The sequence below is a fragment of the Staurois parvus genome, unplaced genomic scaffold (assembly GCF_062004578.1).
Source record: "Staurois parvus isolate SC_StPar_1 unplaced genomic scaffold, SC_StPar_1.0 ptg000530l, whole genome shotgun sequence".
Lineage (NCBI taxonomy): Eukaryota > Metazoa > Chordata > Amphibia > Anura > Ranidae > Staurois > Staurois parvus.
Window position 1 is genome coordinate 11,876,647 of NW_028318326.1, and position 14,181 is coordinate 11,890,827.

Here is a 14,181-nt window from a genome sequence, read left to right on the forward strand (position 1 = left end):
AAAAATCAACAGCTACTGGATATGTACCTGCTGACTTATTTTTTGTTTGTAGAGTGAAGATCCTCTTTAACCACTTGTCCTCCAGAGGATTTACTCCCCTAACTGACCAGGCCATTTTTTGCATTACTGCGCTGAGTTACTTTAACTTTAAATTGTGCAGTCATGCAACGCTGCACCCAAATGAAATTTACGTCCTTCCCCCCCACAAATAGAGCTTTCTTTCTTGATCGCCTGTGCGGTTTTTGCAATTTGAGAAAAAAAAAAACCCACAATACTTTTAACTTTTTGCTATTAAACATGTCCAGTAAAAAAGAATTAAAGAAAAACAAAAAAAAAAAAACAAAAAAAAAAAAAAAAAAAAAAAAACTAATTTCATCTTAAATTTACACCAAAATGTATTCCGCTCAATGTCTTTGCTAAAAAAAAAAGAAAAATCCCAATACATGTAAATTAATTGGTTTACGTGAAAGTCATATTTACAAATGGTGGTATATATACACTGAGTTTTTTTTTTTATGTTCACCAGTAATGGCCGTAATCAGAAACTTGCAGCAGACATTCTGACACTGGGGGAAACTGACTTCGTGTCACTGACATCTCCAGTGACACCAATACAGTAATCAGTGGGGAAAAACAAAAAACAAAACAAAAAAAAAAAAAAAAGCACTGACACTGTACTAATGGGCAGGAAGGGGGTTAACATGAGGGGCGATCAAAGGGTTAACTGTGTGCTGGGAGTGTTTTACTAGGGGGCGGTCAGTGTAATCACACTGCTTTTGATGGCTGTGCACAGCCATCCAAAAGCAGTGTACCTGAGCTGATAGGGAGGAGAAAACTAAATAAAAAAACAGTTCTCCCCGTCGAAGACCCTTGGAAATCACCGGCCGGGACCCAGTGATTGACGGCCGCGAATGCAAAATCACATACACACACACTTTTGTGCACCCGTGCCGCCTTGTAGCAGTATTTCTGCTATAGGGCGGTCGGGAAACGGGTAAAGCAGCAATGGGCAAACTACGGCCCGGCGGACCTTTTAATCGGGCCCGCTTAGCGTGATAAGAAGAAGAAAAAAAAAACAGCCAGGGCAGGCAAACATTGGCTGTCAGGATATGTGTAGGCGGGGCAACGTGACGAACGTGAGGGGAGCTAGGCTCCTCTCACAGTCCGCCCTGAAGACCGGAACGGCGTGGGAACTCGGCGAGAGGAACGTGCGGAGCAAAGGTAAGCAAATTGACACAGAGGGGACTTGGCTTACTACTTGGGGGGGAATAGTACTATGGGGGATGAAATACTATATGAGGGATGAATTAATATGGGGAATGAATTAATATGGGGGGGATGAATTACTATGCTTACTATGGGGGAATATTACTATACTTACTATGGATGGCATGGTAGTGTTTAAATTAATCTAAACATTTAATGTTACAAATTTTAATTTAATTTATATTAATTCACACATACACATCATTCATCTACTCTTGGTCCGGCCCCCGGGTCCAATATATGAACCCATTGCGGCCCTCAAGTCAAAAAGTTTGCCCACCCCTGGGTTAAAGTCATCTAAAGCCGATCATTAATAAACAGACATTTTTTAAGAGAAGTCACCTCTTTATAAGTGGTAACATGCTAGCAGGGTGCAGGAGAAATCCCAGCTGCAATTCTCCCGCACCCTGCTAGTAAGTGCTGGAGGGAATAGGTGGAGCTGTGCAGGGCTTTTACATTATTTCCCTACACCCCTAAAGATAAAGTAAATGTGCTGCCAATCTAAAAGGCTGTGGGTGGAGCTAGGCATATTCACTGAGAAGACCATTAAACATTCCAGCACGTAGGTAGCTACAGCACCGGCAAGGGTGACAACACTGCAGTTATTGCATTTTTAATAGCAAGGTCACCCCATTAAAAGAAACATCTATCCAATGGATCTACTGGCAGGATTAATGGGTATTTACAGAGAAAGACAAAGAACCGGATCTTGCATATATTAAAATATTTTATATTTTGACCACAGTTCTATTTAAAAAAAATAGAAAACAACCTGACAGTGTAGACAAAGATAAAAAAAAAGAGCATATTATTACCTCATTCATTACTGTATCTGCTCCTATGATGTAGTCTGTATGGGGCCTCAAACCAGCCAACGCTGCAGGGGAGTTTGGTTCCACTTCCTTGAGAAAGTATATGAAAAAAATAATAAACAAAAAACACACAATATAAAAATTAACCACTTGCCCTCCAGAGGATCCCCCCCCCTCCTGACTATGCCATTTGTTGCAATATGGAAAAAAATGAGCAAACATGCAACGCTCCAACCAAATGAAATTCATGTCTTTTTTTTTACCCCATAAATAGAGCTTTCTTTTGGTGGTATTTGATCACCTGTGCATTTATTATGTTTTGTGCTATAAAAAAAAAAAAAAAAATATCTCTTTATAAATTTAGGCCAAAATGTACCCTGCCGCATGTCTTAGCTTAAAAAAAAAAAATAATAATAAAAAAAACCCAATACATGTAATCCAATTAGTTTACATGAAAGCTATAGTGTCTACAAATGGCGGCACATATACTGGAATCTTTATACTAGTAATGGCAGCGATTAGCAACTTATAGCGGGACTGCAGTAGGCATTCTGACACTGGTTGGAAATGACTTACTGCCACCCCAATGACACGAATACAAATGATCAGTGCTAATAAAAAAGCACTGACACTGTACTAATGACACTGGGCAGGAAGGGGTTAACATCTGGGGTGATCAAAGGGTTAACTGCGTGCTGTTTTACATAATGTGCATTGTGGGTTTTACTAGGGAAACATGCTGCCGTGTATTTCTCTGCTGTGCAGAGAAATACACAGCGGCGTGTCCTTGCTAGCAGGAGGGACCCGTGTTGTTTACACACAGGGCTCTCCCGTCAGTGTTACTCAGCGATCGTTGTCGGAGAATCTCTGGCCAGGACCCAATGGTGGATACCCGTATTCTGACACTTCTCTTCTACATGTAAAATTCCTAATTTTTTGCTAGAAAATTACTTAGACCCCAAAAACAGACACATCCATCGGATTGCCAAAATAGAGAAGCATGATTCGTCACTCCACAGAACACATCTCCACATCTCTAAAGTCCAGTGGTGGCGTGCTTTACACCGCTGCATCTGACGCTTTGCATTGCACTTGGTGATGTAAGGCTTGGATGCAGCTGCTCGGCCATGGAAACCCATTCCATGAAGCTCTCTACACACTGTTGTTGTGCTAATCTGAAGGCCACACAAAGTTTGGAGGTCTTTAGCTATTGACTCTACAGACAGTTGGCGACTTCTGCGCACTTCAGCATGCGCTGACCCCACTCTGTCATTTTACATGGCCTACCACTTCGTGACTGAGTTGCTCTTGTTCTCATTTGCTCCCACTTTGTTACAATACCACTAACAGTTGACTGTGGAATATTTAGTAGGAAGGAAATTTCACAGATGAACTTATTGCACAGGTGACAACCTATCACGGTACCACGCTTGAATTCATGGAGCTCCTGAGAGTGACCCATTCTTTCACAAATGTTTATAGAAGCAGTCTGCATGCCTAGGTGCTTGATTTTATACACTTGTGGCCATGGAGATTGGAACACCTGAATTCAATGTTTTGGGGGGGGGGGGGGGGGTCCCAATACTTTTGGCAGTATAGTGTATCTCAATACATTGGCTCTAGGACTTTAAATAAATCACATAACAGTACAGGTGATAAAATGATCAATAACAAGATTGCAAGTTAATATCTGTCTATCGATATACACATCTTATAACACAATTCCGCCTGGATGGAAGCGCCTTCCCTCACTAGCAGCATGCGCGTGGTGCTGGGAGATACCACTTTTTTTCTTTCTTTTTTTTTTTTAACTTCCTGTATGGGGAGTGGGCGTAGACGGACTAGCCTTTTTTTGTGGGTCACTATAGATCATTATGGATTACAGCTTGAATATACAGGACCATTAGAAATCCTTTTGGATCTGTTATAGGCATTTCTATTGATTACCACATGCAGCGACATATTCCCTTCGAAGTGTTCCTGTCCTCTGCCTTTGGTCCCCATGGTTTACACTGCCACAGCTCCTGGGATAGACATCCCCAAAGACTCCTAAGCTTCAGTGTCAGTCTTAATTTTGAACTGATTTATACATGTCTTGCATCAACTCCTGAGAAAGTGGAAGGAGTTCCTCGAAATAAGTCAAGTTCTTGGATGCAGTCTTTCAACAATCATGCGTTTATAATTGTATTTCATATATGATTTTTAGTTCACAAATGAATTAAAAGTGTAACTTATCTATGTGGAATTTGTGTGTATATATGTTAGCCATACTAACTATGTATATAGGGATGGAGGAAACGGTTGCTTCATTTAAAGTCCCAAGGTATTCAGATTTTGATCATCCCAGTATAACCACTTCAACCAGAGAACATATATGTACGTCCTTTTGGTTGAAGGGGTTAAAATGACTCACCAGCACGTGCCATACGTTCTCATTAGCCCCTTCAAAGCTGCAGAATCGTATGCTGACTCCCAGCAAGCCTTGTCCTCCCCACATATTGCTAGGTGTGACCATCGTCTCCCTCAGTTCCAGTGTCTTGCTGCTGTACACCACCATCTTCACAGGTTTCTCAACACTTGCTTTCAGCAGATCTTTCAGTGTGTCGTTGTCCTTATTCTGTGGGAAAGACAACACCAATTTATAAAATATGAATTTAATCCAAACAGTTTTTACAATTTTAAAAGATAGAAGCGATGATTACACTACATAATATAGTGTTAAACTTATTCACCATTTAAAATATCCACTTCAACCAAAAGGAAATGAGGAATAATCTCCCCAGTAGGGTTATAGATAAAAATAGGAGCCTGACAAATTTTCAATCAACACATTATTAAACAAAAAAGTTGGTGTTAGGCTTTAACCACTTCCCATCCGGCCGTTGTATATAAAAACGGCCGAACTGTGGCAGTGCAGGGTCGGGTGGCCATTTATAAAAGGCCTCCCCGCCCCCTGCTTGTGCACGCTCCCTGGGAGTGCGCAGCACTGCGATCCGGTGCCCACTGTGTCCACCAGACATAGTGGAACACCGATCGGACGGGACCTCTGTGCAAGGTCCCGGTCATGTGATCACCGATTGGCCAATCAGTGATTACATGCAGAGTAGTAAGCAAGATGTCACTTCTGACATCATTGCTTGCTACATGTGAAATCTGTGAATGATCCCAGAGGTCACATGGTACAAGGCTATTCACAATAGCCTTGTACCATGTGACAAGCTGTGACCAATCACAGCTCACACAGTAGTTCTCAATAGTTGCAAGAATGCAGCCAGAGAGGAGAAATGATTGCTTTTACAGCCTTAATGGGTGTAAAAGCAATCAGTGTTTAAAAAAAAAAATCATCACCACCCACAAGTAGTACAGTGTCAGCATGGTGACACTGTACTGCTAGGGTGACAGAATGTAAAAAAAAACCAAAAAACAAAAACAAAACAAATATAAATATAAAGAAATAAAAATGTAAAGAAAAAAAAAAAAAAGTGTACAAATTATACATTTTTGGTTATAAACTAATTTGGGTTATTTTTTTTACTAAAAAGATAAAAACAGAATAAATTTTGGCCAAGATTTATGACGAAATATTATTTGCAAAATTTTATAAGAAAAAACACTTTCAAAAATTTTTGGACTTTCATTTACATAGCAAAAAAAATAAAAATCCCAGTGGTGAATAAATACCACCAAAATAAAGCTTTATCTGTCTCAAAAAAAAACAAATGCTAAAAAAATTCATATGGGTACAGTGTTGCATGACCGCGCAATTGTCATTCAAAGTGTGATAGGCTGGGCAGGAAGGGGGTAAAAGTGTCCGGACTGGAAGTGGTTAAAGAACGGCATACTGGTTTATTAGAAGTTTATTAAAACATTGAAATGTATAGCAGCATAATGAGCATGAATATATGGAGAGTATGCCCATCCATCACAAGGTAAGGCCCATTCTCACTGGTACCATAGTACCTGGCATCTTCTAGGCACAGTGGGGTTGATTCACTAAAACTGAAGCGTGGCTACCATACAAGGGGGGACCAAATTTTTACAATCATCTTCTAACTTCAGCTTTGACAAAAAACCTGGAAGCTGACTGATTTCTACGCACCAAATTTTGAACTCTCCAGTTTTAATAAATCAACCCCAGTGTGTCTGAGTACACAACACTGTGCCTAGAAGATGCAACCAGTCCCTCTATTGTAAAATGTAAATCTCACTACATTACAGATGTGCCTTGGACCCTTTTAGGAATTTTTTTTTTTTTTTGGTGCATCAAGCTGCCACAAAGCTTGGAGTACCAAAAGTCATATCCAGTACAGATCTGTGCTTTTGGGGAACTTTACACACAACAAACAGGGAACCCTGACAAAGCCTCCTCAGATAAGAACAGGAAAACTCTTTAGTACAAGTCCTAAAACAAATACACCTCCAAAAACATGAATCATGAGCCAAAGTAAGGCCAGGTTAAAAAGGTATTCTTCACATTCAAAAATTAAGTGGAAACCCCTCCACTTGAGGTGTCATGTGGGTCTCTTGCTTCAGACCCACTTGCTGATCCAGCTCAAAAGGCGTTGGAATTCCCCCCCCCCCCCCCCCCAAAAGCACAGCTCTGGCTCAGCCAGAGCAAAGTCTCCACACAACACTCCATTTGTCCTGCCTCTGACACTACCAGATCAACAGGTCTTTCCAGAAAGTGCCACCCAAACAATTTTTGCATCAGCTCACCAGTGGTGGGATTTTCCACGTCTTCCCTGCAGAATGTGTGTATTTGAACACAACTATTTTGAATGGCATACAGTGTGAGCTGCTACTCAGTTTTTAACAAGAAATTAAAAAGGACATTTAAGTAAATGTTTTTGTGAGATTTTTTGTGTGTGTTTGTATACTATGATTACACTACATATATCTTACAACTTCAGACTAGAACATTTTCAACTCACCAGTCTTAGACCATTTATTGAAACAATGAAGTCAAAGAAAGGTTCAAGCCCAGCTCTGTGTCCAGGAGAGTTTTCTTGTACCTGTTGAGAGAAGCGGAGTCTGTTTAGTCATCGATTCGGATTATTACAGTTATCCTGTACTGTGGGATGTGAGGGCTGTTAGCGCTTTTGACTTAAAACCAACAGGTTTAGGGGTAAAGGAATGAATAGAACAGCGACCATTGTCAATCGTTCCTTCAAGGTTCCAAGTGCACTCACTGTCCAGCTGTAATGCAGATCCTCTGATATCATAGCTTTCTACAGTTACTCACCCAAAAACACACAGTATGCACACTAAATGTTATGATGATGTCTCTGAAAGTTTTTTTTTTCCAGGTCCATGAATGAAAAGATAAGCAACTATCAAATTTAAGAGATCAGTAATGGCAGTCAGAACATTTCAGAATAGGTTTCTCTGAAGGACTATCCCATGGCATCTGCTGAAAAGAAGGATAAGCCAAACTAAACTTCGATCCTCCACTTTGGCTGTGATGAAGATGTGCGATCAAGGAATAGAGAGAATATTATGAGGTTGAGGCCCATTCTCAGTGAATAGGCTGTAGGAATGCAGTGTGCTGTAATGCACAATAAATCAACATTTGTTGCATAATAATGTAATTATAATCTGCATATATCCTAACAGAATGGTTCTTAAAACCAACCTAAACCCAAATGTACCCACGACAACCACGTGATCGTCTCATCCTGTCCCCAGTAAAGTATGAAAAACGTATGCAAAGTATGAAAGAATCTGAGACTGCCACAGACAAATGTACTCCTTCCTCCAACATATGTTCCACCATGCAAGCCTGATGTTTGGCTTCCTTCCTTGTCCTACGTTAATTATTAATTCCTTTTACTGTAAATGCCTAACAGCTTCTGTGGTTCCCTCAGCAAGGTTTGCATTGTCTAGTTTGCTGGGCTGCAACAAGGAAAATGCTGAGCACAACCAAAGACTTCCTAATGGATTCACTCCCAGGGCCATGTCACATGCAAATAGCTGCTGCCAAACCTGCATTCTGCCTGGTGATCTATACAATATCCTGAGCTGTATTGGGATTTATTCTGGTATAATGTTGCTTGTTTTAATACATTTCTACAGATTATTAAACAGGATCAGAAGAGCAAAGCCTACCTATAGTGGTTCTAAAGTCAGAAGGTTTTTTTTTTTTTTTTTTTTTTAACCTTTATGCATACTATGCATCAAAGCAAAAAAAACAAAAAACAAAAACAAACCCTTCCAATGTTTGTGCCACCCACCCCCAAACACTTACCGGACACCTACTCTCTATCCAGCACTGTCTCCACCAGCAACCCCGCTCTGCTCTCCCTTCTTGCATTCACAGACTTGGCGGAGAGCAGTGGGATCTCCTGCTACGGACAGTCAAATTAAGTGATGAGGAAGTGGGGGCCAGGACCAAGCTGGGCTCTGTGCGTCAATGGACGCACACAGCCCAGCTCAGGAGGATGCCCGAATGAGTGCCCCCATAGAAAGCTGCTTGCTATGGGAGCACTGTGAGAAGAGCAGCAGCCTAGAAAGCTGGCGGGGGACACCAGAAGAGGAGGATCGGGGCTGCTCTGTGCAATACTATTGCATACTCCCTTTTACAATTTTACACAATTGCAAATCATGTTAAGGCAGAACTCCAGTCAAACAAATGATAGCTCATTAAAAGATAAATGAAAAAAAGGCAGCTTTCAATCCAGAGCTGTCTGTCATGCTACTTGGTTGTATTATGGTGATGGTCACCATAATACAACCAAACTGTCCTGTCCCCAGGCTGTCATGTCAATGACCTGTGACGGAGTATTGAAGTGACTGGTTAGTGAAGGAAAGGCTCCTCTCCAGAAATTGCTTTCTCTGCTTCCATCACACACTCAGCTTATCACAGTTTACCGGTACATTAGAAGCTGCAGTAAGACAGACAGAGCATCAGATTTCCTGGTTGGAAAACACCCAGCATCATCTAACTCCTCTTCCCCCAATAACTCCATTGGAAGAGAGAGCATTTCTTGTCCTTGTGAGGGGGAAACTTCCCCAAAAAGTTGCAGTTATGCTTAGCCACCAAGCCTGAAAGAGCAGAAATCCAATGAATAAAAGGGGTGAGCCAGGGACTCAGGCTGGAAAGGAAAGGGCCAGGAAATAAGGCAGCTTTATCAGACTTGTTGCAGCAATGTCAGTAAAGGGGAGAAGCCTGTACAACTGTGCAAGACACGAGGTAAAGGATGGAGTTCAGTTTTAAATTGCTGGATATAAACAAAAGCATCACTCATCTGAAAATCCTTCTCCTGCACAATGGGGCAGAAGACTACCATGGTCCTTTACTAAACATGGCAAGAACTGCAGCATCAATATTGCGGTCTATAACCAATACCTTGGGGGGTGTTCTAATACAGTACTACATATATTCTGGGTATTATGGGAGCTAAACAAGTACCTGTTCACCTGAAAGTGGACACACTAGCAGAACAATGCCATTGTTTTGTCAATCATTTATCATACCAGGATTGTCCTATTAACTCTGCCATTGCTGTAAGGACAAAATACCTTCATTGACGTTTTGACAAGAAAAAAAATAATGTCTGTAATCTAGTTCATTATTTTAAATTCAGTAAAACCGATCTTAGCTTTGGGGAACTTCATTTATGTAATTTCCAGCCTGGCCAGTTATTTATACATTACAGAATCTACAAACATTTTCCGGTCTATCAAACAAAAATAATGTTGTTAAACAAAATGTCACGAGCAATCTCTCACGAATTCTGACCATATTTTCCCAATACGTTTATTTCATATGATCATCAGCACCATGTAGTGACCATGCTTCTACATACGTTTTACCTTCTTCAGGAAGTGGCGTCCTGAAGACGTTGCCAGGTGAAATGTACATAGCAGTGTGGACCATCACTTCCTGGTCACTATGATGTCACATTCAGCCCACCAGATCGAGGCTTGGAGCACACGCCGGCTAGTCGGTGACATCTCTATTAACACACACAGGCTGTATTAACTGGTTGCAGGATTATTAGGCACCGGATCATGTGAGTGACGTTTTAATACATTTTGTTTGGTACCAAGGATCTTAATAAACACTACACTAACACCCTGGTGATTTGGCATTCAATTTGCATGCCATGTGACTTGCAAATCGTATGCCAAGTCACACCCTATTGTCTGCTATTAGAGCGCTCATATCAGTGCGGTTCCAACTTGGTCGGAGCCGCACCGATTTCTAAAGTAGTGCATGCACTACTTTTGTTGTGAGTTGCATAGACATCTGTGTCAATGTCTTGCAAATTGCAAATGAAATCAGCAGGTCACCCGATTTTGAAATTGTGTGACTTCACTGCAAGTCACACTATTTCAAAATCAGCTTTGATGTGACTGGGGGATTAGATGTTTTTTTATGGATATTTGCTGTTTTATTGAGCCCATTTGTTAAATATTGTAGATTGAAGGAAAGTCTGGAAATCTACTACAAGAGAGGACAGGCTTGGAGAACTCAGCACGGTTTGACCATCCTAATGGAAGGGGGGGGGTCAAAATTTGCTGGCGAGTGCGGAACTTAAACACTAGTGGTGAAGAAGATTAGTTTGGAAAATAGGCATGATCACGCATCCTCTTAGAATTAGGGGCAGACTTTTATTTGCTCCTAAAGTGTGGGACAATGCACGTTATTAGACTCTTTTCTGATACTTTGTTTACATTATGTTAAGCAAGCGCCTCCTACTTTATAATTTTTTGCATTTGATTTACAAATATTAAGGGCAGCTGCAACTATGTAAATGGCAATATTTGGTTTATACAGTCACTATGGTCATGTTTTGCTATTGGGAGGCACCACGGTATTGACTGTTACATTTAATTGCTTTAAGAATGTAAGCAGAGGTAAAGCGGGAGTCTGAGTGACCAGCATAACTAATACTAGGGGTGAAAGTGTACAGAGCCAAACATTTCTACACACAAGCTGCACACTGAAGGGTTTTTTTTCTCTCATGCATAAACTGCAATACGATAAAAAACCTTCAGTCTTTAGAGCCACTTTAAACGAACTGCTATGTGTTGTGGAGTGCGTTAGTGCAGCCAATCATTATGAATGGACTGACAGCAAAGAAAAAAAAAAAAAAAAAAAGGCATGCTTCTTTTATTAGAGTTCCAGGTTTTTGTACAGGTTACATTGATCCAGCTTGGACCCATATAATGCTGTATATACACACCATGATGCCCCTGGAAGCAGAAATCACTGAAGAAGACGCCGCTATTCCAGGGATCTCCACCTACTTCTGGTTCCCGTGCCGAGTGGCTGCCCTGCTGTGTTCTGAACACAGGAGGCTGGTCGCCTGCCCAGCACAGGTACCATTCAGAGACTGCTCCTGCTACATCTGATTATGTAGGAATAGCTGCTTGTGAATTTTGCATTTAAAGTAACACGTGGATATTTTACTTCCAAACACGATATACAAGAGGTTTTTTTTTTTTTTTTAGCACATTATGAAAGTGTAAAGCACTATCTGATTACACTGTGTGGCACTATTCATACTTACATTTCTTTACTTATAATGACAGCAACAAGGGGGGGGGGGGAGGACAGTCCTGTCACTGAATATATGTGTGAAGCTTCTGATGAATGCAGCATTATACATCACTCAAAGCACACATAAGAAGACACAATGATGGGGCCGGTGTAGAGGACAGTGAGGAGGGGTCTGACCCACAAGCAGCCTGAACACCGACCATGTCACCGATGAGCAACCCCACAGTACTGGAGGATCTGACAGAGACATAGGGACAGGGGATGGGGGGGTCCATCATTGATAGGGGGATGGGGGGGTCCATCACAGACAGTGGGGTCCATCATTGATAGGGGGATCCATCACAGAAAGTGGGGTCCGTCATTGATAGGTGGATGGTGGGTCCATCACAGACAGTGGGGTCCATCACAGATAGGGGGATGGGGGTCCATCATAGACAGTGCGGTCCGTCATTGATAGGGGGATGCGGGGGGACCACCACAGACAGTGGGGTCCGTCATTGATAGGGGGATGGTGGGTCCATCACAGACAGTGGGGTCCGTCAATGATAGGGGGTCCATCACAGACAGTGGGGTCCGTCATAGATAGGGGGATGGGGGTCCATCACAGACAGTGGGGTTCGTCATTGATAGGGGAAGGGGGGGTCCATCACAGACAGGGGGGGTCCATCATTGATAGGGGGAAGGGGGGGTCCACCACAAACAGTGGGGTCCGTCATTGATAGGGGGTCCATCACAGACAGTGGGATCCATCATTGATAGGGGGACCACCACAGACAGTGGGGTCTGTCATTGATAGTGGGATGGGGGGGGGGGGGACCACCACAGACAGTGGGGTCCCTCATTGATAGGGGGATGGGGGGGACCACCACAGACAGTGGGGTCCCTCATTGATAGGGGGATGGGGGGGACCACCACAGACAGTGGGGTCCCTCATTGATAGGGGGATGGGGGGGACCACCACAGACAGTGGGGTCCGTCATTGATAGGGGATGGGGGGTCCACCACAGACAGTGGGGTCCGTCATTGATAGGGGGATGGGGGGGTCCACCACAGACAGTGGGGTCCGTCATTGATAGGGGATGGGCAGCAGAGGGTTGAAGCACTGCATGTACAGCAGAGATCACACACATACAGGGGTGGGAGATACAGAGGATATATACACACCGATATATATGGGGAGGGGAGCAGAGAAGACACACACACCGAGGTCCTGCGTCCAGCCCCCCCCCACACACAGGCCACTAGCATGACACACAAAGGCCTCCTCCCGGCCTCCACACCGCACCACCTTACCCGTAGGACGTGGTACCCCTCTGTTCCTCCACCGGGGATCTCCACACTCTGCGAGCCCCCCATGTCGCACCCCCCTCAGGCGGTGACCCCCTCTGACTGGACGCTCCCGGTAAGACAACACACTGCAGCGGCTCCTTCTTACGTGGCACACAGGCCAGCCCGGGGAATGCTGGGAGCGCACAGAGCCGCCTCACTCTCCGCCCACAGCGGCCTCCGCTGGCCACGGCTGGCATTGCCAGGCATATCGAGGAGATCTCCGCACAGCGCCACCTGCCGGCCGGCTCTGTCCTAGCATTTTCTGAGCTGCACAGTGTTCACTTCTCACCAATTACTCATCACTCATCGAATCGCTTTTTAATCAGAATATAGCCTCAAGTCAATGAAACTCCTGGGATATTGATCTGATCAGTGAAGTAGCAGAGGGGGTTGTTCATCAGTTTCAGCTGCTTGAGGCGATACCTGGACCCTACAGAGGCTGCACAGGCAGTCCAACTCCTCCAGCATGGCACATCAATACATGCCATTGCCATAAGCTTTGCTGTGTCTCCCAGCACAGTCTCAAGAGCATGGAGGAGATTCCAGGAGACAGGCAGTTAGGAGAGCTGGACAGGGCCGTAGAAGGTCCTTAACCCATCAGCAGGACCGGTATCTGCTCCTTTGTGCAAGGAGGAACAGGATGAGCACTGCCAGAGCCCTACAAAATGACCTCCAGCAGCCCACTGGTGTGAATGTCTCTGACCAAACAATGAGAAACAGACTTCATGAAGGTGGCCTGTGGGCCTGACGTCCTCTAGTGGACCCTGTGCTCACTGCTCAGCACCATAGCGCTTGATTAGCATTTGCCATTGAACACCAGAATTGGCAGATCCATCACTGGCACCCTGTGCTTTTCACAGATGAGAGCAGGTTCACCCTGAGCACATGTGACAGACATGAAAGGGTCTGGAGAAGCTGTGGAGAACATTATGCTGCCTGTAACATCATTCAGCATGACCGGTTTGGTGGTGGGTCAGTGATGGTCTGGGGAGACATATCCATGGAGGGACGCACAGACCTCTACAGGCTAGACAATGGCACCCTGACTGCTATTAGGTATCGGAATGGAATCCTTGGACCCATTGTCAGACCCTACGCTGGTGCAGTGGGTTCTGGGTTCCTCTTGGTGCACAACAATGCCCGGCCTCATGTGGCGAGAGTATGCAGGCAGTTCCTGGAGGATGAAGGAATTGATAACATTAAATGGCCCCCACGCTCGCGTAACTAAAATCCAATAGAACCTCTGGGATATCATGTTTCAGTCCATCT

At 43.6% G+C, this 14,181-nt stretch overlaps 1 protein-coding gene across 1 annotated transcript in view; it reads right to left on the reverse strand.

Moving 5' to 3' along the window:
* GORASP2 (golgi reassembly stacking protein 2) overlaps positions 1 to 13,053 on the reverse strand; it is a 33,331-nt gene extending 20,278 nt beyond the window's left edge. The window contains exons 1-4 of the mRNA XM_089690529.1: positions 12,877 to 13,053; positions 7,010 to 7,090; positions 4,492 to 4,695; positions 2,082 to 2,168 (exon numbers count right to left, since the gene is read on the reverse strand). Of these exons, the coding sequence (XP_089546655.1) occupies positions 2,082 to 2,168; positions 4,492 to 4,695; positions 7,010 to 7,090; positions 12,877 to 12,939 (435 nt within the window). The 5' untranslated portion in view covers positions 12,940 to 13,053. The remainder of the gene's footprint in view (positions 1 to 2,081; positions 2,169 to 4,491; positions 4,696 to 7,009; positions 7,091 to 12,876) is intronic.
* Between the last annotated feature and the right edge of the window lie 1,128 nt (positions 13,054 to 14,181).